This window comes from Mesocricetus auratus, unplaced genomic scaffold (assembly GCF_017639785.1).
Source record: "Mesocricetus auratus isolate SY011 unplaced genomic scaffold, BCM_Maur_2.0 Super-Scaffold_100004, whole genome shotgun sequence".
NCBI lineage: Eukaryota > Metazoa > Chordata > Mammalia > Rodentia > Cricetidae > Mesocricetus > Mesocricetus auratus.
This window is the reverse complement of record NW_024429189.1, coordinates 34,142,774-34,170,502: the sequence shown is the minus strand read 5'-3', so window position 1 is coordinate 34,170,502 and position 27,729 is coordinate 34,142,774. Positions and strand designations below refer to the sequence as shown.

Below are 27,729 nucleotides of genomic sequence, written 5' to 3'. Positions count from 1 at the left end.
TTGTACAAATCAGTAGATTATTAAATTTATTATATGAAACTAGGTATTTCATAGACAAACTGGTAAGAGGAAATAAGATAGTGAGAAGTGAAAAGTACCTTTTTTTCTTGTGACAAGAATCCCTGTTAATGGAATTTTGTCTTTTCACTGGCGAGTCTGGGTAGATGTGATTGAAATATTTTTTTTTCCTACTATTCTCAGTGGAGAAGGGTGTCCATTCTCCTGGTAGTTACCACAGATAGATTTATCATGCCCTTCAAATGGTGTGTGATTTTAATGTGGAGCCTCATGCACACAAAGCATTCCAAAGAATTTGCTAAACCCACTGAAGCAAAGATATGAACTTCCTTGTCCACTTAACTATTTAGGCGTGTTGCAGTATTAACATGGAACTTCTACTCTTTTTTTCATTTAGGTTCTGAACCTATTTCTGGCCTTACTGTTGAGTTCGTTTAGCTCAGACAACCTTGCTGCTACTGATGATGATAACGAAATGAACAACCTCCAGATCGCAGTGGGCAGGATGCAGAAGGGAATTGATTATGTAAAAAACAAGATTCGAGAGTGCTTCCGAAAAGCCTTTTTCAGAAAGCCCAAAGTCATAGAAATCCACGAAGTCAACAAAATAGATAGCTGCATGTCCAACAACACAGGCATTGAAATAAGCAAAGAGCTTAATTATCTTAAAGATGGTAATGGAACCACCAGTGGTGTAGGTACTGGAAGCAGTGTTGAAAAATATGTAATCGATGAAAATGACTACATGTCATTCATCAACAATCCTAGTCTCACTGTGACTGTGCCCATTGCTGTGGGAGAGTCTGACTTTGAAAATTTAAATACGGAAGAGTTTAGCAGTGAGTCAGAACTAGAAGAAAGCAAAGAGGTAAGTGTGTTTTTCAGTCCAGGCTGCATTGTTTGCAGTATCCATGAAGTATGGCTTCTCTGAATTGTTTTTAGGTGCTTTATCAAAAGGTGTTAATGGGTTGGGTGTGTAGCTCAGGGTGGAAACTGTAACATGCATGAGATCCTGTAGTACCCAACACAATATACAAAAACAACTAAACATTGTATGATAATGTTAGAACATCATGAGAAAATAGTAAATTGATTTAATTATAGCTTTCCACAGGAAATCACCATTTGAGTAATTAAAATGTTCATTTTCTTGATGGCTTGAAAGCCTGATTTAAAATGTAACCCTAAAAAAGAGATACTACTTAAGACATTTTGTCCTTCATTAGATATTCTTTTTTGAAAAAATCAACGAACTATACTTTAATGGTGACCATGCCAACATTGTGAACATTTTTATGTAGTCTTTACTCACCTTTGAATGTTTCATTTGCCATAATAGAGTACATTGTCCATGGAGGTACTTTGTTTACTAGGAGGAAACAAACAACACTGATTTTTTTTCCTGTTAAAAATGAACAAACCTATGACATGTTTTATATTAGTTTGAAAATATTAAGAACTAACACTTGAGGATAACAATGAAACTACAGATGGAAATTTTACTCTCCAGTTCATAGTTGTTAGGATGAAAACAAAGGAAATTTTTCTTATGCTCTATGATTTGAACTCTAATGACAATAGCTTAGTTAGTGGAATTAGTTCAACTAAAATATTTTACTATTATTTATTCATGGCCCTTGGACTTAGCAGCTGGAGGTTAATCTAGCACAGATGGAGTTATAAGAGATATGCTTTAGCTTTAGGGCATAACATCCACACCATAGGAATCAAAGCAATGATGTTTGATTTTGTTAATTCTCTTGGAATTTTTGAAAGCTAAATATACCAAGATAATTTGATCTAAAATCCTTATAGGAAGTTTATAGAAGCATTACAACTCATAGTGTCCCCATTCTTTTAGATATTTTAGAATATTTCTTAAAACTATGAACACAAGCAAAATGAGGTAGGAAAGTTAATTTTCAGGGTTGCACTCCGAGTATGTGTAGCACATCAAATTTACATTGCTCATGTAGCAAACTAAGAACCAGTTCTACATTTATTTCCCATCACGGGGCACTGATTGATTTAAGAACATACATTAAATATCTCGCAGGTATTTACTGACCACTTTGTCCAGTTTAGTCAAACACGGACTCTATCACAGGTTCTCAGCAAACTCCCAAAGTGACCTTACAGGACTGTAATAAATTCTTAGGTGTTTTAATAATTGGAAGGGCTATTAAATGAGAGAAGATTGAAATAGGCATCCTATTTGGTCACATCGTGGAAAGTAAAAAGACATTATTCTACAAAGGGAGCGCCAAGACTGACAATGAGGGGCTACTACCAAGGTGGGTAAAGAGTGGAAGGCAATGCAAAGGGTGTGTTTGGAAGCTTCAGATTGCAGTATTTCGGAGCTTGGAATTGGCTGCATGTGCATGGTCAGGAAGGCGTATTCTGAAACACAGAAGCAATTAGAAAGGGGGTTGACGGCTGACGTTGGAGGTCAATGCAATATGGAATATAATGTATTTATTTACATACAAGCTGAGCGGATAGGAAGCGTGGCAGGCTTCCAGAGGAGAAGAGAGCGAGAGAATACTTTTTCTTTCCTTAAATAGCCCTCCTGTCTAATCTTCATATCTCTGCCCCTTTTGGGCGGATAGCTTTGTGGGGCTCACCCATACAGGGGGTACCTCAGGAACATTTGATATTAAAGTACAAAGCAGGTTAGACTAAGAGATAATGGATATTATCTTGCACATTGTTATAGCAATGAGATGACGACATTCTGGGCTAAATAATAGGGAACCAAGAGCAACTGGCAATTTGACAGACTGAAAGAATCTGAGGAATCTGAAAAGTGACTATTATACTATCTGAAAGGGTCTTTTGGGAAAGGTTAGAAGGTTTGTGTGCAAAGAGTTTGTTTAGGGACGTAAGTTTTGCACTTCACACTCATGCATTCTGCTCACTGGGTTTCAGTCGACCTCTAATCAAAAACATCACAGATAAATGTGTCTACTGAATAGATAAATACTATTTTCCCTGATATGAGAGTACTGTGGAGGTTATAGGCATGCTTTTCAAACACCAGGCCAGTTTAAATGCATGACGTGTATATCCCATTTTTGTAGAGTCCTGGAACTTATCCCCTGTGATTGATAACGGATGCTTGGGATGAAAGTAACATTGTTGGTCAGGGTGAGAGTTCAGAGCAAAAAGTAGATCAGATAATGCAAGCCTTTAAATTATTTGGTTCCCTGAAAATAGAAGAGGCCAAAGAAATAATTATAAGCCCAAAATAGAGTACAGCTAAGGACACAATTGTCCAACTAGCCTAAGGTCAAGAAAAGACATCAAAGCCAGACAAAGAAATTCCTTTTGCATTAATAGCAGAGACTGATGACAGTAGGGTTATGAAGAACAAATATCTCCATTTACTTCTGCCAAAGAGCTGGTTTCAATATATTTCAAAACCTCCAAAAGATCCGGAGATACTTTTTTAATGGCTTTAATATTATAACCTCAGAATATTAAGATGTGATTCCTTATCATCAATTCCTGGAAAATATTTGTTTCCTAAACAAAAATTTGTTATTGGATAATTTCTATAATTCTATACTCTTAAACCTAACTTTGAGTGCATGAAATCTAATTACAGAAGTTAATGAAAAATTTTCAAATCTATAAATGTTAGTGGGAAATTATCAAAGTAAAATAAAAGTTTAAGCTTACATGTATTTTTTTACTTTGTTAAATTTTGAAACGACCCTATAAAGTAATATGAAATATTGCTTGCCCTGTGTGGGGCTGGTGAGATGACTTAGAGATTAAGAGCACTTGCTGCACTTGCAGAGGACCTAGGTTTGTACTCCAGCACCCATGTTATAGGTAGCTCCTATGTGTAACTCCAGTTCCAGGGGATCTGACAATCTTCAAGACTCCAAAAAGGCACTGTGCATACATGGTACACATCCATAACTGCAGGAGGCACTCACACACAGAATATGGAGTAAAGAAAATATATTGTTGTGAAGATGGGTCGGTAGGGAGGTGAGGGAGGATCTAGGAGGAGCTGGGGGAGATGAACTAATGGGCTCAAAATTCATTGTTCTAATTTCTCCACAAGTAAAAACGTTATTATACATGTTGCCTCAACTCAAGTTCTGTTTGATGGACAACAACCTTTATTTACATTTATTCAACAATAAATTTTATGTGGATGAAACATTTAAATTAGCACCTCCGAAACGTACCCAAAAGCAATAGGAAAATCCTAATATGTGCTAACACACAATACGTAAGATAGAACTTAAAAAAAAATATATATATATATAACAAGAATTGGTATACTCTAACATTGCAGGACAGCTTTAGATGAATTCTGCCTAAGTATAACTTTGATCTACCTCACATATGGACATACCATGAACACACTCACACACATAAGCATAGACACACACACACACACACACACACACACACACACACTATTTTGATTCGATTTTTCTAGTTTCTTGACCACATCAGAAGGAAAACAACGAGTTCCACTTTCAAAAGCATATGACTTCCTTGGCTTCCCTCACAGACTAAGCAATCATTAGGCTGAACACAACAGAGTTTTATTACATTTATTCTTAAAAATAAAATTATTTCACAATTGCATGCATTTTCTTCTTTTACATTAGGTAGTAAGCCAGCCAGCCTAGATGGTTTCAAAACCATCCACTCATTTCTGTAATAAAATATGAATGGCAGCTGCAGCCAGAGATAAATAATCCCTGAAAGTGTTCAAAGATATAGGTCTAAACTCTAATATTTTATCTATTACTGAATGTGTACTTCATAAAAGTTTTCATTATGTGTGTATGTACATGCTACTTAGACAAGTAGGCTGGTATAGAAACAAATCCAAAACTTTGCATGAAAAAATGAACACATGGATTTCAAAATACCTTAAGGAAACTCTTAATTCTGCAAATCGTGTGGCAATCTCTAATGTATGGTATTGGGTTTTTTTTATGGTTTTAACGTTCTCATAATCATGATCTAATTTAGTGCTTACAAGATTACTGACTTATCTTCCCAAAGGAAAGATTTAGAATAAATGCTCTTAATGATCATATTCTTAGCTGACTTCCAAATTCAGTCTAGCAATATCTTATTGTGACCTTCATTTCTGACCGTTCTTACTTCTCACAGGCGTGAGACCAAGCTGGAGCCGTCAAGAGTGCACTCTGGTGTTTTTTAAGCAGCCAGAGGCTCGAACCACCACTTTTACCCAGGTTACCAAAGCACGTTGTGCTCATACAGTCACTTCCTAAACGGATTTTGACTGGCCTGCATGCTCTGCAGCTATATTCCTTCCCCTGCCGTGGCAAGGAAGTGTGAGGCTGGTCCAGCTGCTCTCTGCTGAAGCGTGTGACACTTCACGGCATGGTCAGGCAAGACGGGCAGTCTCAACGTCACAGTTAATTCTGCCAATGGGCTTTCCACGTTAGTCTTTCAGATTTTAAAAAGCAATAAGTGCATGCCCGATAAGATTTATCACGATTTCAATTTTAAAGATACTAGAAATGCTTACAGTTCGATATAGTCAAGGACTTAAGAGAGCATGCATATTTTTAATTTGCTTTTTTTTATTTCATTAAAATAAGACCACAACCTTTTTTTGTTATTGATGATTCAGCCCTTATATGTGAACTGTGCCACCAAAATAAGTCTCATGGGGCTTTTTTGTGTGTGTGATAGTACTGCCATTTTCAAATATCATATTCTGATCAATGGATAACACTTTCAACTGATCCAGTTCCTGTGCTCCAGGTGGAAGCTTGTGTTCCTGCTTTCAGAAAGGCCCTGTGTAAACAATAAGGCCGTAGTGAGATCTTGGTGAGGATAGACATAAGTCTGAACATGCATTTGAGCACCATATAGCTTCGGCTTTGAGTAGTTAGGAAAAATTTTTTTCAGTCAATTGTCTGAAAACACACAGTGATCACCATCACTAAGTCGTTGTTCTAACACACTCGTTCCCTTTGACTGGTATTTCCCTGTGTATATTAATGTCTTCCTAAATGGTCTACCCTAGACTGAGTGTGCAAAAAAAATAATGGTACTTGGAGCATTTAAGTGTTTCTGATGTTTGGTGGTAGTTTTATGAGGAGCAGGGTCATCTCCTGACACGATCTCCCATGGCTCTCTGAGCTAGCTAAATCTTTGCTCTCCTGACTCAACTTTCTCCTGTTGGTACCATTGCTTCTGGTCTCAGTTAAGGGGAGGCTCTGGGAGGAAAACTACCCAAAGGCCAAACATTGCTAAACAATGGCTTTCTTTCAAATTTAGAGCTCTCTGGCGTTTAATTAATACATGCATTCTTATGTAGTGGCATTGCTACTCAATTGGTGAATACAATCAATTCAAAAATAAAATTTTTCAAGCAAAGTGGAAAGTTGCTGGTGCTTTAGCAGAATAGAATGAAACAGTGTTGAGAAGTTGTGGGACTTGTGTTCATTGCAGGGACTCTTGTTTCTGAGGATTTTGTGGCGTTTCTAAAGAATAGGTGTTTGTCTGAGGTCCTGAGCATTGAACCTATCAGAAAAAGCACTATGCTGTTTCCAGACATTGATGGGCAATGGGAAAAAGACTGTAGCTTTCAATTCGTTGCCTGTGTCCTTCAAACAACCTCTCAAGAGGCAGAGATGGGTGTGTGAGTAACCACTTTAACCCATCTCGACCTTTAGGAACTGTCTGGGTAGTCTGCAGAGGAAACCCCAATTAAGCCTGGTTCTAATGGAAATGTTTGTCTCCCTTCTGGAGATAAGTGATCTTTCTCTGCTGCCTTCTCAATGCCCTTTGACTAGGTCTTCACCAACCCCATAATTACTTTCCATTTTATATACCATGCTTTTATGATGGTTATTTTTACATAAAAGGAGCACTCAGGGTATTGTTTGTTTAGCATATGTCAAGGAGAAGCCAGATGGTGGCAGTTTATATTTTTTAACCACTCAGTAAGTGGTTGAAGAGAGGTGCTGGTTTTACTTCTTCTTGCCTTGGACAAACAACAAATGGCCCCAGCATATGTCTGCTTGTTGTTCATGTAAAGTGTTTTAAATCAGGATATGGATTTTCATATCCAAATTATCAGACCAAGGCTCTCAAAAGACTATCTTTGTCTACCTCTATGATAAAGATTTTTGAGAGTAATGGCTCAATTTTTGAGGCAATCTGTAATGGCTGAATCTTTTACTTTTTCTCTTGAACCATACAGCAGTTTGTAAGAGTCAAAGAGCGCTGATTGAAAATTAAAAGAAATGTGAGCGCATTTCAGTGGAAGTAGGCCAGTTGCTAACATTCTCTTCTATCTCTGGAAGTTCTATTCTATTATTTAATTGGATAAAATCTCAAGAGCGCTATTCTTCACAAGGAGGAATTGCTCTATAAAAATCACGTGATTTGGGGGGAATGTTCTCATGGCCTGTTTGGTTGCTAATTCTGTCATTCTTCTGTTGAGATAACCCGTTCCTCTCAGTGTGTGGTAGCTGTAGTTAACCTTGAAAGTGTCACCATCAGGTACCATGGTTGAGAGCATGGTTCTTGGATCAGCAAGCAGCTTCCACAGCATTGCGCCAGGCTTCTGCTGTAGCCAGGCATGTTTTCTGTGGCTGAGTTCGGCCTGGAGAATGTTGCATCTTAAAACCTGCTTCCCAGCGTGCATTCATAGAGCATAAGTCATCATCCCTCTGTAGACTCAGCAGTATCTACAAGGGATGGAAGACTCTAACTTTTAAGGGTCGTGTAATATTGGATGGGTTAAAGAGAAAATAGTACAAGAAAACAAGATTGAACTTGTACTATGTGGTTTTATATAGAAATTTTCAGTTGTTATGCCTCTATTCCCAGATATGCTTACTTGTTTTAACAACTTCAGAACAAGTATTAACTCAGGCTATTTAGAGTATTTATGTAATTTTTATTATGGTAAATTTCATTTCTGGTTTCTTTGCTTTTTTGATATCATTGTAGTATCACAACTCTGGCAAATATAAAAGAAAGTAAGTTTTCCTTTGTATTTATCATCAGTCACTGCTTTTAAATGAATCATAAACTTTTCAGTTAATCTGGTAGTCATTTTGGCATAGTGATAAGAATTTTACCTTCTTCTAGAGTATGAATTCCATAGTGTTTGGTATATAGATTATTTGTATTATAATGATGTGTAGAATCAGCAATTGCTATTACAACAATGTATAGAATATAAAGTACTTAATTTTCTAGAATGTAAATTAGTGATTTTAAAGTGCAGATGTAAACTTCTTTATGTGTCCAGTGACTCAAGAATGTCAGGTAGTACACTGGGCAGTTGATGTCACTTAATCAGAATTCAATTCCTGGTTTCATTTACCAATGTAAGTAAAATTGCTACCTTTGGAGTTTTCATGTAGTTTACACAAGATTTTCATACTTTCATGGAATAAAGTATTCACACTTTCCTATGACCAAAATCTGGCCTACGGGGTTCAAACAGTGTTGTGGCCTTGCTCACCAGTGCTCTGACATGTGGAAGCTGACTCTGTGCCAACCCTCACAGAGAAGTCTCACAAAACGTTTCTGAGATAGACACCAGTATGCCATCGTTCTACTTCGGTTCGTGAAGGTCCTAAGGACTTGTAGGAAGCCCTCTGAACATTCCTTGAGAAGCTTCCCAGGCTGAAGCTTTAAGAAGTTTAACAATGAGAAAGCATTTTGAATGGCCATGAAGCAGTTTTCCATGCACTTAAGTTCTGCTCCTTAAACAAGAATGTTTAAAGTCATGCTGAACCTCAGAGCACTAGGAGACAGAGCGGACTAATAGAGGGGACTACTCTAAGATTCTAGAGATTATCTCCAGGGCCACCTATATATAGATATTATGATACCCAAACTTGTTGATATAGCCATACATTTATCATCTCAAAGGAACGCAAGAGCAAAATAAGATCCAGAGGTTCACACTGAACAAACTAGACATCCAGGTTAGTAGCTAATATTGCTTGTGCTATGAAGTATTATTTTAAATGTTTATATTTAAATAAAAGATGCCAGCATAGCATAGGTGAGATAATTTAATTGAAAATTAAACATAATGCCATAGGTAAAATGGAAATAAAGGGTAAGTATATTTTCTAAAAATTTTACATGAGAAAGCATATATACATGTATTCTGTAAATAATGCCTATAATATTCTCCCCCTCAAACTTCTTCATTGAAAGTCTGCTGATATTATAGAAAAACGCTTTGAAAATATGTTTCTAATAATGAAACATTTATATTCAAAAAAATCATTTTCTAATATAGACTTTATTCAAAAAAATTTATTCACATAATTTATCAGAAAGCAATCTGAATTTATCTAAACATAATAATTCTCTTTATAAGAGTAACATAAAATGCATTCATTTACTCACTCTCCATGAAAGCAACATAAAGATTTAATATATATTCCCATATTTGATTATGCATTTGATCTTTTAATACATAATATATATGTGTGCTTGGTCTATATGTGAAAGTACATGTATGTGGGTTTTGTTCTCTCTATCTCTGTTTAAACACTCATGCACATGTATAAATGGGCATATTTGGCCAAAGGCAGTAAGTGTAATGGGCTAAATGGACTGTGAAATTTGACTAAGGCAATCATGTAAGAAAGAATTCATGGAGGAGGTGGACCATGACCATGCTCAAAGGAAATTATTGAGCCTGGTTAGCCAAGAGGAATTTTTCGTGATCAATCTCTGAAACCAAGAATACTTGGTTTCTTATCAGTACTGTTTACACGTTTATGCAGTGGTATAATTGCACTCACTCATCAAAAAGTCATAGCAGCCGGGCGGTGGTGGCGCACACCTTTAATCCCAGCACTCGGGAGGCAGAGGCAGGCGGATCTCTGTGAGTTCGAGGCCAGGCTGGACCGATAGCCTCCTAAACAATACAGAGAAACCCTGTCTCGTAAAAACCAAAAAAAAAAAAAAAAAGTCATAGCATTCACCCTACCAACCACTGGTGAAGCTGAGTTGCTGATGTCAATTACCTAGTATTCCTTTGGTTAAAACAGAAGTTGCTACAACTATTCCCAGTGGCGGCTTTCTTAGGCTTTACTTTTTTTTTTTTTCAAGATTAAAAATATTCTGGTTGAAATACGCAGAAACTCTCAGGAGGAGAAATTCTGTCTCAGCTTTCCCACATTTCTGAAAGTAAAGGAATGTAATGGCAAAAAATCATATTCTGTAACAATCCTAAGAGCCATCAGCCCAAAATGATGAGGTAGCTTCCCTCTTCATCATGCTAATCACTTGGAAGGGCTATATATTGAACTACATTTTGACTGAAGTCCATTCTTTATATACTTAGTTGGGTATGGTTAATATGGCCTTCCCAATAACAACACAGAAAGCACCATCCTAACATTTCTCTTCAACTTTAATTCACATCTCAAAATATTAAAATTATATTGGCATTTGGATTTAAGATAAGCCAGGAATTATGAGCCAAATTTCTCCCAAAAGAACTTGTGTTTGGGGAGCCATTTAGGTCTTTTTAGAATAACACATTAACTGTTTCCAAAGGCTAGAGCAGTGTGACCCAAACACTTAGCCACTGAAATTAATGGGGCTTTGAAACCATTAGTATGTCTGTGAGCTTCTTCTCCACCCTAAAAGCTTTACATCCCCTGAGCCTTGCTGTATGTCATGTCTTTGCCTCAGTTTTCATAAAACATTGCACATCTGTGATGTCTTCCCACATAATCTCAGAAAATGCATTAGGTATTTATTCTGGCAACATTAAGCTGGCTATTCTTGCTATGTGTCATGTCACAATGATTTATTTAAAGGGAAAATTTGCAGCCTGATCATACATTGCATTCACAATGAGCTTCTAATAAATATTCCAGACAATGTCATTTATGGAGAAATTTCCATTTCATTTAGAACTCTTTGGCAAGTGTTGAATTCATTTATGCAGTTCAAAAAAGAATGAGAGGGGGAAATCCATCACTTTCTGCTAGTAAAGTAAGGAGAAAATTATGTAAGCAAGGGAAAATATAGCTCAAAGCTGAGCCAGAATGAGTGTGATTGATGTTAACCTGTAGCCCTGCCTTGCTAAAATTACAGAAACATGGACAGTACTTAGAAGCAACTGACAGTGTTCTTTGCCCTCAGAAACTTTCCATCTAAAGAGGTGGAAGTTGTGATCTGGTTAGATGCATTTAGTTCAAATACTCATTAGTACATGTGACCATACTCAACTTCATGAGACTCTTCTTGACGTGGCTGGAGTACTCGTAGTTGTTTGACCACGGCATCTGTGCACAAGATTCTAAAGCAAGTATATCTATCTTTCCACATCATCTACACTAACCACCGTCCTTTCTGTCTGGAGAGTGGGCGTTTTCTCATGTCACTAGTGCACCATCATCAGTGGCATCACCTTTAGGCACTGCCATTTCCCACATGTGACAGACCCAATCGCATGATTAAAAAGGAGATTCACATCTTTGACGTGGGCTTTGTTTCCAGAAATTAAATGCAACCAGTTCTTCTGAAGGAAGCACAGTTGACGTTGCTCCGCCCCGAGAAGGTGAACAAGCTGAAATTGAACCTGAGGAAGACCTTAAACCAGAAGCTTGCTTTACTGAAGGTAAAGAAACTCTAACATGTTGAAATGTCCCGTCCTTACAGAATCTGGATAGGCCTTATTTAAAAGAAGCATGTGAAGGATATGGTGAGGCCATACTTATTTTTGTTTTCCCTGTTTCATTCAACAATTCTGTCTTAATTTGATTCAGATCTCAAGTTTCCAGACTAGACTACAGCAGAGATTGTGTCTGGATAAATGAGGAAGCGTGCTGAGTGCATATGTTGTTTTTGCTGTTTGTTCTGTTTTGCTTTTGTTGTCTATATCCTCCAGAATGTAATAGCAACTGAGATGTATGGCATTCTGCACTGTCATGACACAGCAATCCCTTCAAAATGTGCCAGGAGTGGGGTTATTATAGATGCTGCAATGATTTCATTCCATTTCTCCCAGTTTCATATTTGTTTAATTTCTGCTCTGACCAGAACTGTTTGGAGATAGCGCTATTGTAAAATGTAGCATGCTACCATGCCATTCTAATAGTGATCAACTCAACTTGTACAGAAATCAATAAAGATTTATTGACTCATCGTGGTTGAATTCAATATGACAAGTAGCAGCTAAGAGAGGGCAATAGATTAGATAGGAATTGGAAATCATATGAAGTTCTATGAGGAAGAAGAGAATAGAGTGGAGTAAGAGACACAGACTGAAAAGTGAGTCATAGGTGTGACTAAGAAAAGCACCAAGGCCAAATATAAATTAGCTTTAGAAAACTGACAGTGACTGATACTTGGGGAGACAGTGGGATTTTCTGCCCTTGAAAAGGGAGTAAAAACCCAGAGTCACATGAAAATATGAGTAAACAACTTGCATATCCAGCTTTGCTTCCAAACCCTTGTGAAGAAAAATGACTCTATTTTCCTAAGTGGTCTCCAGGCACAGAGATTGTGACTTGTATTGAAAAAATTTTTACTCAGGTGAATGTACAGAAATTCCATAAATTCTAAGTCTGTATGTTTAAGTATGCCTCATTATACAGGAGAGTGTTGAAACAAAACTAGTCAATAAAACAGTCAGTTACCTATAAAATGAGGAACTAGAATTGGGGTGAAGAAGATGTAAAAAAATGTTACGTTTTCATATTAACAATCAAAGTATATTTTTCTTAATTTATTATATTAATGTTTCCTTTAAGGGTGTATTAAAAAATTTCCCTTCTGCCAAGTAAGTACAGAAGAAGGCAAAGGGAAGATCTGGTGGAATCTGAGGAAGACCTGCTACAGCATTGTGGAGCACAATTGGTTTGAGACATTCATTGTCTTCATGATTCTTCTCAGCAGTGGTGCTTTGGTAAGTGAATGTGGACTAGAGAGGACCAGGTGCGAGGAAAGTAAATGGTTCTCTGGAAATACTAAAAGTGCCCCCTCAATTTTGGAATCCAAAGAATAGGTGCTTCTGTGCCAAGCAGAGCTGGGAATTCTCCACAAAATTTTGTTTCAAAGCAAGTCAGAACCATGTATAGTAGGCTTTTTCTTTGAACGCCAGCTCGTGAAAGATGACACAGTAACTTATATTTAATTATGAAAGCCGGGTCTGTATCGTAGGCTTGTCCCACTAGCCCTTATGACTCAAATTAGCCCATATCTTTTAATCTACATTCTTTTATGTGGCTCTGTTACCTTTACTCAACACTCTCCATCCTGCTTCCTCTCCATCTGCTGGAAGACCTCCTTTCTTCTTCCCAGAGTTCTCTCTGTCCAAAAGTCCCAGCTATATGCCTGCCTAGTGATTGGCCATTTAGCTTTTTATTAGACCAATCACAGTGACACATCTTCACACAGTATAAAGGAATATTCCACAACAACCATGAAATAATCAGAAGGAACTTCCTATCTGGTGTTTTCTCACCAGGTATTTTTTCTCAGTGACACACCATTTCTAGAGACATTCCCCTGGCTGTGTCAGCATCCCAGTCATATGTCACACAGTCTGTCCTTATGCCTGTATTTTTGGATTATCTGTGTGCCTTGCATTCTTTAAGTTCAATAAATTTATTCTTTGAAAATAAGCAATGGAATCACAGAAAATATTGTTGGAATTCTATTCAAGTCTATGCCTTATGAACTGAACATCTTTAGTTCATCTTCCATGAACTGAAGCATGTCTTTTTGCTATGACTTTTGGTTGAGCAGAGATAAAAGCACACATTCAATCACTGAAGATGCCGACACTCCTCTGACAATATTCCCCAGCTAACTTTGGCCTTTGACTTCTGCCTGATAGAAAATATTGGTGTGGTCCTAACCAATACTCCTTCAACTGTTGCTTGGTTCTCAATATTAGACTAAAAATATTTTAAGTATTTTGAAAGGCAGGCTATTAAGGTATATAAAGTTGTCTTGATTCACAGGCCTTTGAAGACATATATATCGAGCAGCGAAAGACCATCAAGACCATGCTGGAGTATGCTGACAAGGTCTTCACTTACATCTTCATCCTGGAGATGCTTCTCAAATGGGTGGCCTATGGGTTTCAAACCTATTTCACCAATGCCTGGTGCTGGCTGGACTTCTTGATTGTTGATGTGAGTACCAGAGATGATTTCTAAGAATTACTTTTTAAAAAATGAGATCCCATAGTTCATATATTTCTGTGACTGACACCTTGTTTCACTCATGCTAATGTAAATGTAGAGATTAAAAAAAAGCTACAGTAAATTCCACAATGAGGAGTAGCTCACGTGCAAGAGTAGAGGAAGCATCCCAAATGTAGAAGTGGCGAGAAAAAAAAAAAACATGGAGCCTGCTCTGTACCACAGGCAGACAGTTGTGGTTTCGGCGTGTAAGTAAGTTTGTTAACTGATGGATTGGATCTGAGCAATTAGCTTATTAATAGATCATTTAAAAATCTCCAGAGGACACAGTCATGATAGACTGACTGGGATGGGGGCAGGAAATTGTGAGATTTGCCCTTTAAGTCCCAACTAAAGTACTTCTTACTAAGTAACAATAAATTGACTGATTTGCTATATTCCTTCAGCCAATAGAGACAATAAAATGCCTTTATGCTTTTGAATCAGTACTTGGGCATCCCAGTAGCCAGTGAGATATGCAAGATGCAAAGAATAAGCCAAAGTCTGCTCTGACAGATCTGGGGTCACTGGTGAGAAGAACATTACAACAGGGTAACTGTCTGGCCTGGAGACTATTTTATCTTTTCAGTCCAAGTAATGGAGACGCGATATGGAAATAACAGTCAGCTACTGCCCTGTAATCTCCTCACTGTTTACTGCTGTACAGTGTCCCCGTGCAACAAGGCGCTCCAAGCCATATGTTCTGGATGTGTCCTAGCACTCAGTTTTTAGCTTAACACTTGCAGTATGAATCAGTGATTACTGTGTGTGATCATTCATTCAGTGTAGCTATTTTAGCAAACCTGGGTCTATCCAACTATTACTGTGTTTCTTCTCACATACACTCACTCATTCAACAGCCAAAATGCGTTCAGCCCTCTAAGTTCATCAGAAATCTTCCATTATTTTTCTTTTAATACACCATAAATGACCTCCAATCTCCATGGCTGGTCTTCCATTCAAAGAATGGAGAAAGGGAATAAAAAGAGTCACTTAACTCTAAGAAGAGAGTGAGAGTGGGAATGCAGCAGACTAAGAAGAAGACTGTTGTGCTTGCCTGGGATGAAGCATGAGAAGAAAGAGAGAAGCTGAGTCTGGCAAGTTCTGAGGACTGCACTAGATATTGTAATTATGTATGTGGTACATGGTGAGGGCTTGCTATACAGACCTATGAGAGGGAGGCTTGGGGAGTCAGAGCATGCAGAGATGTAATCAACATTTTTAAATGATATTTGGAGGGGAACAGGTAAATAATGGAAATGGGGAGATGAATGAGGAAGTTGGTTTCATCTTTCAGTAAAGAGGAGAGTTTGTCTCCGGCTAAGGTCATGGGTTACTGGCAAAGCGTGGTCTATGGAGTGAAGAAACGGAATACTTCTGTACACAGCCTTTCTTCTACACTGAACACATGAGTGTCAGGCAGAACCAGCAACTGGGTGGGAGGCAGACTTATCAGAAAACAGGTTTGGCACAGGGGGTGGATGTTGGCTCAGGAGAAGGATATTTACCAAGCACTCATGCATAGATGGTGAATTTTATATAGATCTTCAGCTTGAGAGAAGCCAGGGGCCGCATTATGAATTTAGGGGTTAGCAAGCTAGAGATGATTTTGAAGCTACAGACATGCTTTCACTCAGCCATGAAGAGTGAAAATTAACAAGGGAGGGTAGAAGTAAAATCTATGCTTTAACATGAAGAAGTTGCACAAAAGACAAAACGAAAAGAAACTGTAAATTGGAGTAAGTGGTAACAATTTAAAGGAAAATTGAAGGTCCATGGGGCTTTTTTAAAGAAAGACATCCCCTGCCTCTAAGGCTTCAGGAGGGTTAAGAGATGTGAGTACAGAAAATAGAAGCCAGGGTATAGAAAGCAGAGGTCAATGGTGGTGTGGATGAGAGATGTCACATGGAAGTGATGGGATCAAGTTCTGAATGAAAAGAATGAGCGAAGAACAGAGATGACAAGGCCCACAGCACGCATGATAACTCAGCTCAGAATCATGAAGGCCATCTTAGCCCATGCTTCTGTCTCTCACAAGAGTGTACTGGACAGATCACTTTTTCTGTTGGGGTAACTGTTCATTATCAAAATTATCTCATCATAAATGCATAATATATTATAATATTCCAGAACTATACAAACTATTTTTACCAATGCTGATAGACTAAATGCATAACTTAATTAATATTTATTTGAAACTTATTGAAAACAAGCAGAATCTGTAGGGTCCTTGCGGATTTTTATGCAGGTATAACATCATCAGCAAACTCATCCTCATCACTTGTAATTATAGACATTATAAACAGATGTAATCATTCTCACAGTAAAATCAACACTTCAAATCCAGGGTTGCACTTGATTAAAGATGATTTGCCCATTAACAAAGACACTGTGATTTGTTTTTTTAGCATAAATGACATGCAGTGTGATTTTGTTGTAGTCACCTTAAAGGGTCAAAGAAGTAAATAGGAAGAGATCACATGATTCAAATTACTCATTTTTAAAGAAACAAAAATCATGTTTTGAATGTTTATGGAATTATTTTGTGGAAGCCAAGACTTGTAAGTACCACATAGCACTTCTCAGTGATGTATCTACTGCACTAGACTTATCCTTTGCGCAGAGATAAGCATTTAGATCATCTTCTCACTATCAGCATGCATTTTCATAACAGGAGACCCTTGTGACTTCTCCAATCAAGTTCACAAAGACTCCCAAATTTGCTATAAGAGCCTTGGACTAAGTGTCCTGTGGTATAAATCCCCATTTTTTACTGGTGGTGAAAGGTGTATGTGTGTTGTGTGTGTATGGTGGGGGGGGTTGGATGATTTTCATGTTCAGAAAGCAAACTGAGGCTTCCGCCCAGTGTTTCCCAGTTCATGTCACCAATAATGAAATAAGCAAATAATCAAAGATGAAACAGAATGAAGAATGGGGAGAAAATTTACTATAGGACAAAGTAGACACATAATAGGGGATTGTGAGTATCTGAAGAGAAAGGTGAAAGGATAGGGCTCTCACTTATAGAATGCTTATCTAGAATGAATGAGGCTCTGAATTCAATCAGAGATGTGGGGTTGGGGATGGGTCACAGAGATTTGGATAACTCCTTTTGACAAACTCTAATAGGAAAGAATTATTAGGTAAGGCAAGAAGACATGGAATTCTAAGAAATGTGTTGGGTTACAATAAGGTTACTCCTATGTTGCCTTAATTTTTTTCTGGGGAGGCACAGACAAACATCAGCTCACCTATGGGGTCACTAAAGGTAGGCTGGATTATGATTTCATCAAAGTTCAACTTGATACTAGTAAGTTTATTGGGTTTTCTTACAGAGAACAGGTAAGGGGTTTTAAAACAGTAGCATAGACACAGCAACAAAGTCCCACCCCATCTTGGATGGCAACCTCCTGGAAACTGCATGGTGGAGTCTGCTTTAAAGTAATCTTGTGATTTTTTATATCCCCTCCAATCCCTTACAGAAGGGAGGGAGGGAGCCGAGAAACGAGAGCTGAGTCTCAGATGAGAGTCTTTGGACCTCCCTTTCTCCTTTTACTAGGATGGAGTATCATTACCACGGACCTGTCAATTATTGTCATGGTTGCCAGGGGCAAAGAACAATTGTACCCAGAGGAAAAGGCGCCATACAATATCGTATTTTCCTTGCCCTTACATGTTTTCCAATGACATCATATGAATGAGCGAAGCAGATAGCTATTGCAAGGGTAAAGATACAGAGATCTTATTATAATGAAGCAAAGGACAGTTAGTGATCTTCTGGGCTTCTAGATGGTCCCAGCTGGTTTAGTGCAGCTATGCTCTAATACAGCTCTGAGATTCTGTAATTCCATCATCAGTCTTTGGTAAAAATGCAACTGGCTTTTAAAAAAAATCTTCCTGTTGTCCAGGACAACTTGGGGATCATTTCTTAGTCTCATTGATAATAAAAAATGTAAAAACTGAAAATAAAGTTCAAGGGGAAATTTACTACTGTCTCAAAGAAATACAACATGACAGGCAACTGTAAACCCTAGACCATTCCATCAGGAGGAGATAAAGAAGAGGAAGAGAGAACACCATGGCATTTGCAAGAAGCTGCATGGTGGAAGGACTGGGGAAAGGCTTTAGAAGAAGGATGAGAAGGCCCAGAATGCCAGGGAAAGCATGACCAGCCTTTGACGAGTATATGAAAAGGGGGGAAGGAAAAGAAGGAAGTTACACTTGGTTTTTTAGTTGAGACTCAAAAAAGCAGAGAGAGCACATGACAGAGAAGCCACACTTCTGCCTGGTGGAAGCTCTGCAAGTGGCTAAGTGAGGCCAAGGCTTCTGGGGAGATAAGTACGTTATCTCATTGCAGAAATAATTATTCTTCTCATCTCCTTGGCATGGCTTTAAGTGAAGGAGCCTTCTTGAGAGGTGATCTCCTGGCCAGGTGATTGACAGGCCCAGCTGGATTATCTCTAACAGGAGGCAACAACAGTATGTTCCAGTCTCTAAAGCAGATCACAATGTTAAGTCTCCACCCAGGGCCGGAGGAATAGTACATTCCTTTGGCCAGGAGCAAATAGCTTTCCCTCAATGGACCTCTACAGAGTCCTGTATCATGGACCTCTACAGATTCCTGTATCAATTTTCAGTGACCTCCAAGCTTACTGTAACATCCAATCACCCTGGAGTGTGTACCTGAGTCTCAAGGTTTACAAACAAGATACATATCTTCGTATGTTTGCTATTTTTCTGAACCAAACATGAAAGTTGGGATGTTTTTCCTTTTTATTCAAAGTAACATGGAAAAAGTTCCATGAAGGGAAAAAACTTTTATTTTCTTTCTTTCTCTTTTTCTTTCTTCCTTTCTTCCTTTTTATTTTTAGTATTTTTGAGATAGGGTTTCTCTGTGCAATCATGGCTGTCCTGGAACTCTTTTTTTTTTTTTTTTTTTTTTTTTTTTTTTGGTTTTTCGAGACAGGGTTTCTCTGTATTGTTTTGGAGGCTATCGGTCCAGCCTAGCCTCGAACTCACAGAGATCCGCCTGCCTCTGCCTCCCGAGTGCTGGGATTAAAGGCGTGCGCCACCACCGCCCGACCCTGTCCTGGAACTCTTATTTTCACCTAAGTGGTGGGATGGTGAGGAAAGAGGTAAAACAAGAATCACAATTAATCATTTCAACATAAAAAAGGAGCTTAGGCTATAAAAAAATTGCAAAGCATAATTTAGCATGTATAATAAGTTATAAATATAAAATAGCATTATAATATAAAATTATGTTATTTATCACATATACAATAAATTGTAACACATAGTTTTGTGTATATTATATATTATGAAATATATAATTTGGTATATATGTCAAATTATAAATATATACAATTATATCTATATTTAGATAGATAGATATCTCCATTTCTACCATGAAATTTCAGAGATCCAATTGCAGAGTGTTCACAAGAAGGAATTAATGTCTGTCTGAGAAGGAGTTTTAGTCACAACTTCACAGGTAACCTGCAAACAGGGTGTCCAATTAATCTAGAAAGATGAGAAATTAGACCTCTCTCTGGCATTCACTGCCTGTTGCTAGGACAGAATGAAAGTCATTTCCTGTTTCTGGACAAGCACAAGAATTAGAACTGTTAGTTCTGAGGTCCCTTCTCCTAAACCTATCTAACCTGTCTTCATCCTATGTACCTAGCAAGCTGGAAAAATATCATGAAAACCCACATGTCACTGCAACACCTTCACATTCTTCACTGGAAAACCTCAATTCTGTAGTGATTTATTACTTACAATTTATTAAAGCTTGCCTGAGGATTCAGAAAGCAAAATCAACCTCAAGCTATAGAGATCAGGCAGTGGTGGTATACACTTTTAATCTCAAGACTCAGGAGACAAAGACAGATGGATCTCTCTGAGTTCAAGGTTACCCAGGGCTACATGAAATTGAATCAGGCTAAAAGAGTAACAGAGCTCACACCTTTAATCCCAGCAGTCAGAAGCTAGGTGGTGGCACACACCTTTATTCCCGTTTTTTATATATCAATGCATGAGGCATTGAAGAAGCTTTAGTTGTGTGACAGGACAACTCAAACAGTGTGAATTAAGGATCTACACTCTGAGCTCTTGAACAAGTATAGATTTCACTCTTGGCTGTGGAGATAACATTTCATTGTTCTCTCTTACATGGCTGGACAGGATAGATGAAGGCAAGCAATAGTATTCAGCCTTCCCGTATACAGACTTGCAATGATGTCTCTATGTAGCTCAATCTTGTTTTCAAGGAACCTAGTAGTCCAGAGCCTTTTGAGTGTTCATCAAACTGCTTTCTCCCTACTATAGACATGTGGGTCTCTGCCATTTTTTCCTTTGAAGTCATCATCTGCTTTCTGTGATCCACCATGCATTAACTTAGTGTGTTCGTTGTCCTTTCTTTTGTGATTTCATCCAGATAGGAAACATAAGTAAATACTTACTCAAAAGGTAGGTTAAAATTTGAGTTTAGGAAGAGTCTGCATGTGTTACTGTTCAGCTAATAAGGAGGCCACCATTGGAACTTAAGGCTGGAGTCAGAAGCTGACACAGATGCCCTGTAACATTGCTGCTTATTGATTTGTTTCCTCCCCATGACAGGGTTTCTAAGGAATACTGAGTTTAGGTTTCTGTTTACCTGATAATAGTTCTTCTGTTTGCTCACTAAGAATGAGCCTGGTTTGGGCCATCATATTAGGGCACTGGTAGCAGAGCTGCCATTTTGGGGAGACCTGCTTTGTGACATAACACCACCCAAACATTTGCATTCATTCGGTCCCAGGACCAGTTCATGAATTAGTGCAGCCCACGTTTCAATGGGTGTCTTCTCACCTTAGCTAACCCAATTAGAAAAAAATTTCTCAGAGCATGCCTGAAAGCCAACCCAATTCCAACAATTCCACATGGAGTCTCTCTTCCCAAGTGATTTTTAGATTGTGTCAAGTTGACATTTTAACCGTCATACCCTGTCTCAAAACATTTTGTAAGTCATCCTTATTAGTCATTATTTTTAATTACTACTAATCAAAATTAAGTAGTTCAAAGTCTCACACCTGCAGGGTGTGAGGACAATCTGACTGTGATAACTGTCACCACATTGATCACTAGGCTTGATGTGACTAATCTGGCTGGCTATTTAATTGTTCCCTTCCTCCCCAAGCTGTGCAGTGGGTGGAAGAGAATGACCTTCCCCAAATAGAAGAGGAACAGTGTTCAGTCAAGGGTGTACCAGGAACTGGGATCCCCTGTTAAAACATTCCAGACAAGCCCCAACACGACATCCCCACATTCCCTATATAAAAATTTTAGCAAGCTAGTAGAAAAAAATAAATCAATTACCTAACGTAATTATATTATTCTTCATAGTGGTTTCCTCCTGATTCGCTTGCTCTTCTCATGTCTGGACACTATACTTACAATGACTTCTCCTACTCTTTTGTTTATTACTCATTTTATTTTCCAAAAAGTGTTAAAAAATGATATCAGTGATGGGAAGATTCTGTTATTCCATTTCCAACAAAAATGTTTCTTGACTTTACCATTAAAAGGCATAAATACATTGTACAACATTCTAACAGGTCTAATATATACATATACTAATCATATATATTAAATTATATATAAATTTTAAATTATATATATTTTTAAATATATACTTTAAAATATATTTTTAAAATTAGGACATTTTAGATTGAAGTGTATCATCAGAATATATGGAAGTGATGCACCCAGTTTTAATCGACTAACCATTTATAGTGAACTTAAGAATTTCGGGCTGCATTCCTGATAATGAACTTGATGTCTATAACCATCTGGGAGCCTTCATCCAGTGATTAATGGAAACAGAGGCAAATACACAATTAAGCACTGAACTGAACCCAAGGAACCCAGTGACAGAGAGAGAGGAGTGATGAGCAAATTGGCAAAGAATGGGCTGGCAAAACCAGCAGAGACAGCTGATCTGAACAGGGGAGAGCTCTTGGACCCCAGACTGACAGCGGGGAGGCCAGCATGGGACTGATCTGGACTCCCCCAATGTGAGTGTCAGCGAGAAGGCCTGGGCAACCTATGGGGCCCTGAGCTGTGGATCAGTGCCTATCCCTGGAATACAGTCATCGTGTGCCCATAGCACAAAGAGGGATGCACTCTCAGCCTGGACTCTTAGGGGAGTGCCTGGACCCTACCCAGAGTGAAATGACAGACTCTAGATATCCCCTATGTGGAAGGATTTGGCAATAGAGTGGGAGGCTGGGGGAGAAGGGGAGTGTGGGAGGAGGGGAGGGAGAGGGAACTGGGTTTGACATGTAAAACAAGCTATTTAAAATTAAAATAAAAAATGATAAAAGAAAAAAAAGAATTTTGGGCTGGAGAGATGGCTCAGCTGTTAAAGGCTAGGCTCACAACCAAAAATATAAGAATTTATGCTTACCTGTCTTGCAGGGAAACTAACTCATTCTGCATTGTTCATTAATGGATCACAGACTTCGGGGTGTCCTTCAGAACTATCGTTCCCTCCTTCCAGAGGACTTTGTCTCTCATGCTCAACTGACACACAAGTGTAAAACTGTGTGATCACAGCTAACAACGCTAGAAAGCCTCTACCATGGAGGCTTACTGTGTGGTATGGCCTGTGCTCATGTTCCTGTAAATTCACATTAAGAGTTCACACACACACACACACACACACACACACACACACACAAATATATGTGGAAATGAACAAGTTTCACCGCTCACATTGTGGCTGGGTACAGGTCTGAGATTTTGTTCTCTAACCCTTAAGTTCCATTAGAGGCTCAGATTTACTAAGAGCATCATCTCAGACAACATTGCCATTCCAGGTCAGAGTGAACTAATGCCAGTAATGCATCTTGCCTTTAAAACCCAAACTTCCTGTCCTCCCCAGCACCCACTGGTTCTACACAGAGTCATGAGATACGTACAGCCGCTTCCATTTAAAGCCTTAGTTTTGAATAAAGGACTTGGTTATGAGGATAAGAAGTCTTCAGATGCTAACTTCAGAAGAAAAATTAAGAAGCTGTTAATGTCTCCTGAGGTAAAGGAGTGGAGACCATAGAAGCCGATGAGTTCACTAATAGCCTTTCCAAACTCCCTGGTCTTCCGTAGGAGTAAACCCAAGACACAAATAAAGAGCTTCATAAATAATCTTGTCACTGATCAAATTTAACATTCAAGTAATTTATTATTCTCTTAGACTTTATGTGTGAGTTAATGGTAAATCAATCAAGGAGGGGACAGTGGTTACATTTGCTCTTAAAGTCCTTATGTCACCCTTGATGCCTTGTGTGTTTGAGTAGATCATTGACTCCATCTTGCCACAGAGTATCACAGGGAAAATTCAATTCGTCTCCCAATAGCTTTTTACACATAAAATTAAACTCTTATGCCCTTAAGCCATTTAATTAATGTAACAAATCAATGTCTCTCAAAAAAAAAAAGAACTGTAATGTGTTACTCATACAAGGAATGAGAAAGTAGTCATTGAGGTCATTGTGTATCATCTGTGATTCTGATAAGGAGCTCATTTTTTTAATGTGGATGTAAAAGTTGAAATATGATTTTAAGTAAAATGTTTTGACTTGCAGCCTCCTCCAACTCCACCTCTTTCTAGATGTGGATTCTGTTTTTCTTGCTTTCTCTGAAGTATGGGTGTTCTGTCTACATGTTTACCACACACATGCCTGGTACCCTCAGGAGGCTAGAAGAGGGCATTAAATCGCCTGGATCTGAAGTTACAGATGGTTGTGAGCTGTGGTGTAGGTGCTAGAAATTGAACTCAGGTCCCCTAGAAGAATAGCCTGTGCTCTTAACTGCTGAGCCATTTCTCCAGCACATCTTTTTCTCTTTTTCTTTCTCTTCCTTCCTTCCTGTATCTTACGTTTTATCAGGATGTATGTGTTCACAATGATGCTCAGCTTCCTCACCAATACGTAGGTGACAATGGTGGTACCTACTTCTGGAGACTTGTGGATGAAGGCCTCAAAGTATATGGAAAGAATATCAAGCCAAATTACTTTTCCTACCCCCAAAAAGATGTGTGTTATTAAATGTTGCATATACTTAACTAAAATTCAACTTAATTACGAGTATCAGAAAGAAGTGTGGTCACTGTGAGTAAGAAGTGTTGTGTTATCAAAAATCCACTTCTGAAAAAATGTTTTCAGATACATTGTCTCCTTATTAATCCAATGCATTGTCGTTTTGAATTTTACAAATGTTATGCTAAATTATCCAATGAGGAGACAATGGCTTCACTGATGTATATCTAACCAGACCATATTATGTATGATAAGAACAGAGTTTTACACCCACCTGATACAAGCTTATGTGATATGGAAGGAGAGATTAAATACCTAACCAGCTGACCAGCCCTTGTACCTGGCAAATGTCTCTAGGATTCACAATACATCATACAATTCAGGAGAGGAGTCTAAGTTTTATTTGGCAGTGTTAAACAAAGGGATTGTGCTTTTGAACTGAGCCCTGGATTATCAGGGGTAAAAGTACACATACTTTGCAAAGAAGCCTGGGGCATAACATCCCTCTAAGCATTAACAAGTCTGAGCAAGTAGCACATTTTACTGGTACTGAAAACACAACTAGGGATAAGACAGGCAGCCATCAGATGCTAAGGAAGATGAAGCTGGAAGAGTTGTCATCACGTTTTAATTGGCAGTCACTCGAGAATGGACAGTACATGTTGTGCCTTTATCTAATAGTTGATTTGGTGGTATATTAACAGTTTATTTTTCCATCTACAGGTTTCTTTGGTTAGCCTGGTAGCCACTGCTCTTGGTTACTCAGAACTTGGTGCCATCAAATCCCTACGGACCCTGAGAGCTCTGAGGCCTCTCCGAGCCTTGTCCCGATTTGAAGGCATGAGGGTAAGAGGACTTGATGATGCGCTCTACAACTCAGAGTTACATGCAGCCAGTGACTCACAGACATAGTAGTCTCCACAGAATTAGATAATTCAGGGCTAACACTGTCGGAAAGAGCAAGCCTTTCTTCTGGAAATTGGAGTTTATTTAAACACACACTCAGAAGCTGAGACAGAGCAAATACCAGCATCTGGGGCTTGAGTTCAGTTCAGACCCATCCCCCTCCCCTGTGTCCCAACACAAACACACACACACACACACACACACACACACACACCACAATCTCCACATGCTGCTATTATTTTCATTGCTCAGGCACTTTGGAATTACTTTTGACTACATTCATCTTATCAAGGCCTTTAGTAGGTAAGTTTGAGTCCTCAAAAGGTATCAATAATATTCAAAAAAAAGGGCAATGCTTTATTTCTTGAATTAGTGTAAATCCTAGCACCCAGCAAAACTGGTGCATCCCTCACATCCAAAGCAAGCTGCTAGGGCAATTAGCTTCCTATTTCTATGGAGTCGGCTTCGCTTCGCTGATCTTCTAAGCACACGTCACGAGTGAGGTTCAGTTTTTCCACAGCACCAGCCTGGTCCTCCCCTGCTCTCTTCCTTCGTATCTTGTCTCAGCACAGAAAATGCTCAGCAGCCACGCCTTCAGAACTGCTTTGCACAAAGGCCAGCTTTGTTTAATGTGCTCTGCAAATGCACACACGGATATTGAATTTCTTCAAGGCCATGGGGTTTTTATGTTAGGAGGTGGTTTGTTTGGGGCAATAAACCCCTTCAGCCTTGACTGCAAAATTTACTCATCGTGGAAAATGAAACCACCCTCCAGCTGCTCTCGCAGCACTGTGAGCAGAGACACGCTTGGCTTGCCTGTCACAAATTCTATTTCATTGCTTATGTTAACAAATTCATAAAAATCTGTTCTAAATAATAATCTTCTTCTACTGCTGACATCATCTCAGTCCTCACCATGCTTTGTGGCTTCATGTTGATGGTTTATTGTATTTTATTGGTTATTGAAAGTACATTTTTCCCTCATATAATATGTCCTAATCACAGTTCCCCCTCCCTCTCCTCTGCCCAGTTCCCCCTCCCCCACCTCCCACCTGGATACACCCCCTTTCTGTCTGTCATTAGAAAACAAGCAGGCTTCTAAGGGACAATGATGAAATAAGACAGAAAACAAAAACATAAAATGTCGGAATAAGACAAAACAAACAAAAAGAAAGAGTTCAAGAAACAAATACGGTCGCAGAGACCCACTCATTTGTACACTCAGGAATCCATAAACACACTAAACAGGAAGCCATAATATATACATGAAGGACCTATAGACTAAAAAGAGAGAATATACATATATGTATATATATTCATATATATATGTAAGGGTGAGCCCAAAATACTGTATGTGTGTCTATGTATATATAATATATATTATATATACATATTAAAAATAAGATAAAATTAAAACAAAAAAATGTCCTGACACAACATGATAAGACAAGGAACCTCCAAAAATGCTGTTGAATTCATTTTCTGGTGGCCATCTACTGCTAGGCATGCCACTTACACTTAAGAGTAGTTTGTTTCCCAGTGATAGTCCCTAGGAGAAAACTAGATTTTCATTTGCAAGTGGTTATCAGTTGGAGATAGCTTCTGGGATAGGGATGAGGCCATGTGTCCACCTCTCCTTTCAGTTCTAAGACCCCATTGGGTGCAGACCCATGCGGACCCTATGCATGCTGCCTCGGTCTCTGTGAGGTCATGTCTTCATATTGATCCCGTTGATTTAGAGAGGGTCTTGTTTACATGATGTCCTCCATCCACTCTGTCTTTCTGCCTCCTCTTCTGCAGGGTTCCCTGATCCCTGGCGGAAGGGACTTGATGGAGACATCCCATTCAGGGCTGAGTGTGTGTTCCAAGGTCTCTTATTCTCTGGACAGTGTCTGGCAGTGGGTCTCTGTCTTTGTTCCTGTCTGCTGAAGAGAGGCACTTCTCTCATAATGGCTGAGAACGGCAGTGATCTATGAGTGTTGCTGAATGTCAACTTATTGCTGTGCAGTTGTTGTTTTGTTTAGAACACTATTGTTTGGTTTTTATGCGAGGTCTCTTGGTTATCTTGTCTCAGGTTCTTGGTCACCTAAGCAGTGTTGGATATGGGTTCCATCTTGTGGAGTGGGCCTTAAGTCAAATCAGATATTGGTTGGTTATTTCCACAAAATTTGTGCCACCATTGCTGTAGCATAACTTACAGGCAGGACACCATTGTAGGTCAAAAGGTTTGTAGCTGGGTTGGTGTTTACAATTCTCCTTTGGTAGCCTGAAGAGTACCTTCCTGTACCAAAGATGCTAGCACATGGGTGTGAAGGCTCTGGATAGGCACCAGCTTTACTTCTCCTTGTTCAGTGAGTTGTGTAGGTGTTGTCTTCAACAGTTGGGTCTGGACATCAGTTTGATGCTGGCTTACCTGACCTGAGGACACAGATTTTATGCCTTTGACATGCTTTGTGAAGGGGTGTGTTCTTCTTTCAAAGCATCATTAATTCACTCATGTTCACAAAAATTAGATGTTACCACAAATG

At 38.7% G+C, this 27,729-nt stretch overlaps 1 protein-coding gene across 7 annotated transcripts in view; it reads left to right on the top strand.

Moving 5' to 3' along the window:
* Positions 1 to 27,729, top strand: part of Scn3a (sodium voltage-gated channel alpha subunit 3) — a 114,842-nt gene that overhangs the window by 75,951 nt on the left and 11,162 nt on the right. For all 7 annotated transcript variants that reach the window (XM_040745469.1, XM_040745468.1, XM_021232918.2 and 4 more), the window contains 5 exons: positions 416 to 886; positions 11,524 to 11,644; positions 12,780 to 12,934; positions 13,995 to 14,168; positions 25,019 to 25,141. In XM_040745469.1, coding sequence (XP_040601403.1) covers positions 416 to 886; positions 11,524 to 11,644; positions 12,780 to 12,934; positions 13,995 to 14,168; positions 25,019 to 25,141 — 1,044 coding nt within the window. The remainder of the gene's footprint in view (positions 1 to 415; positions 887 to 11,523; positions 11,645 to 12,779; positions 12,935 to 13,994; positions 14,169 to 25,018; positions 25,142 to 27,729) is intronic.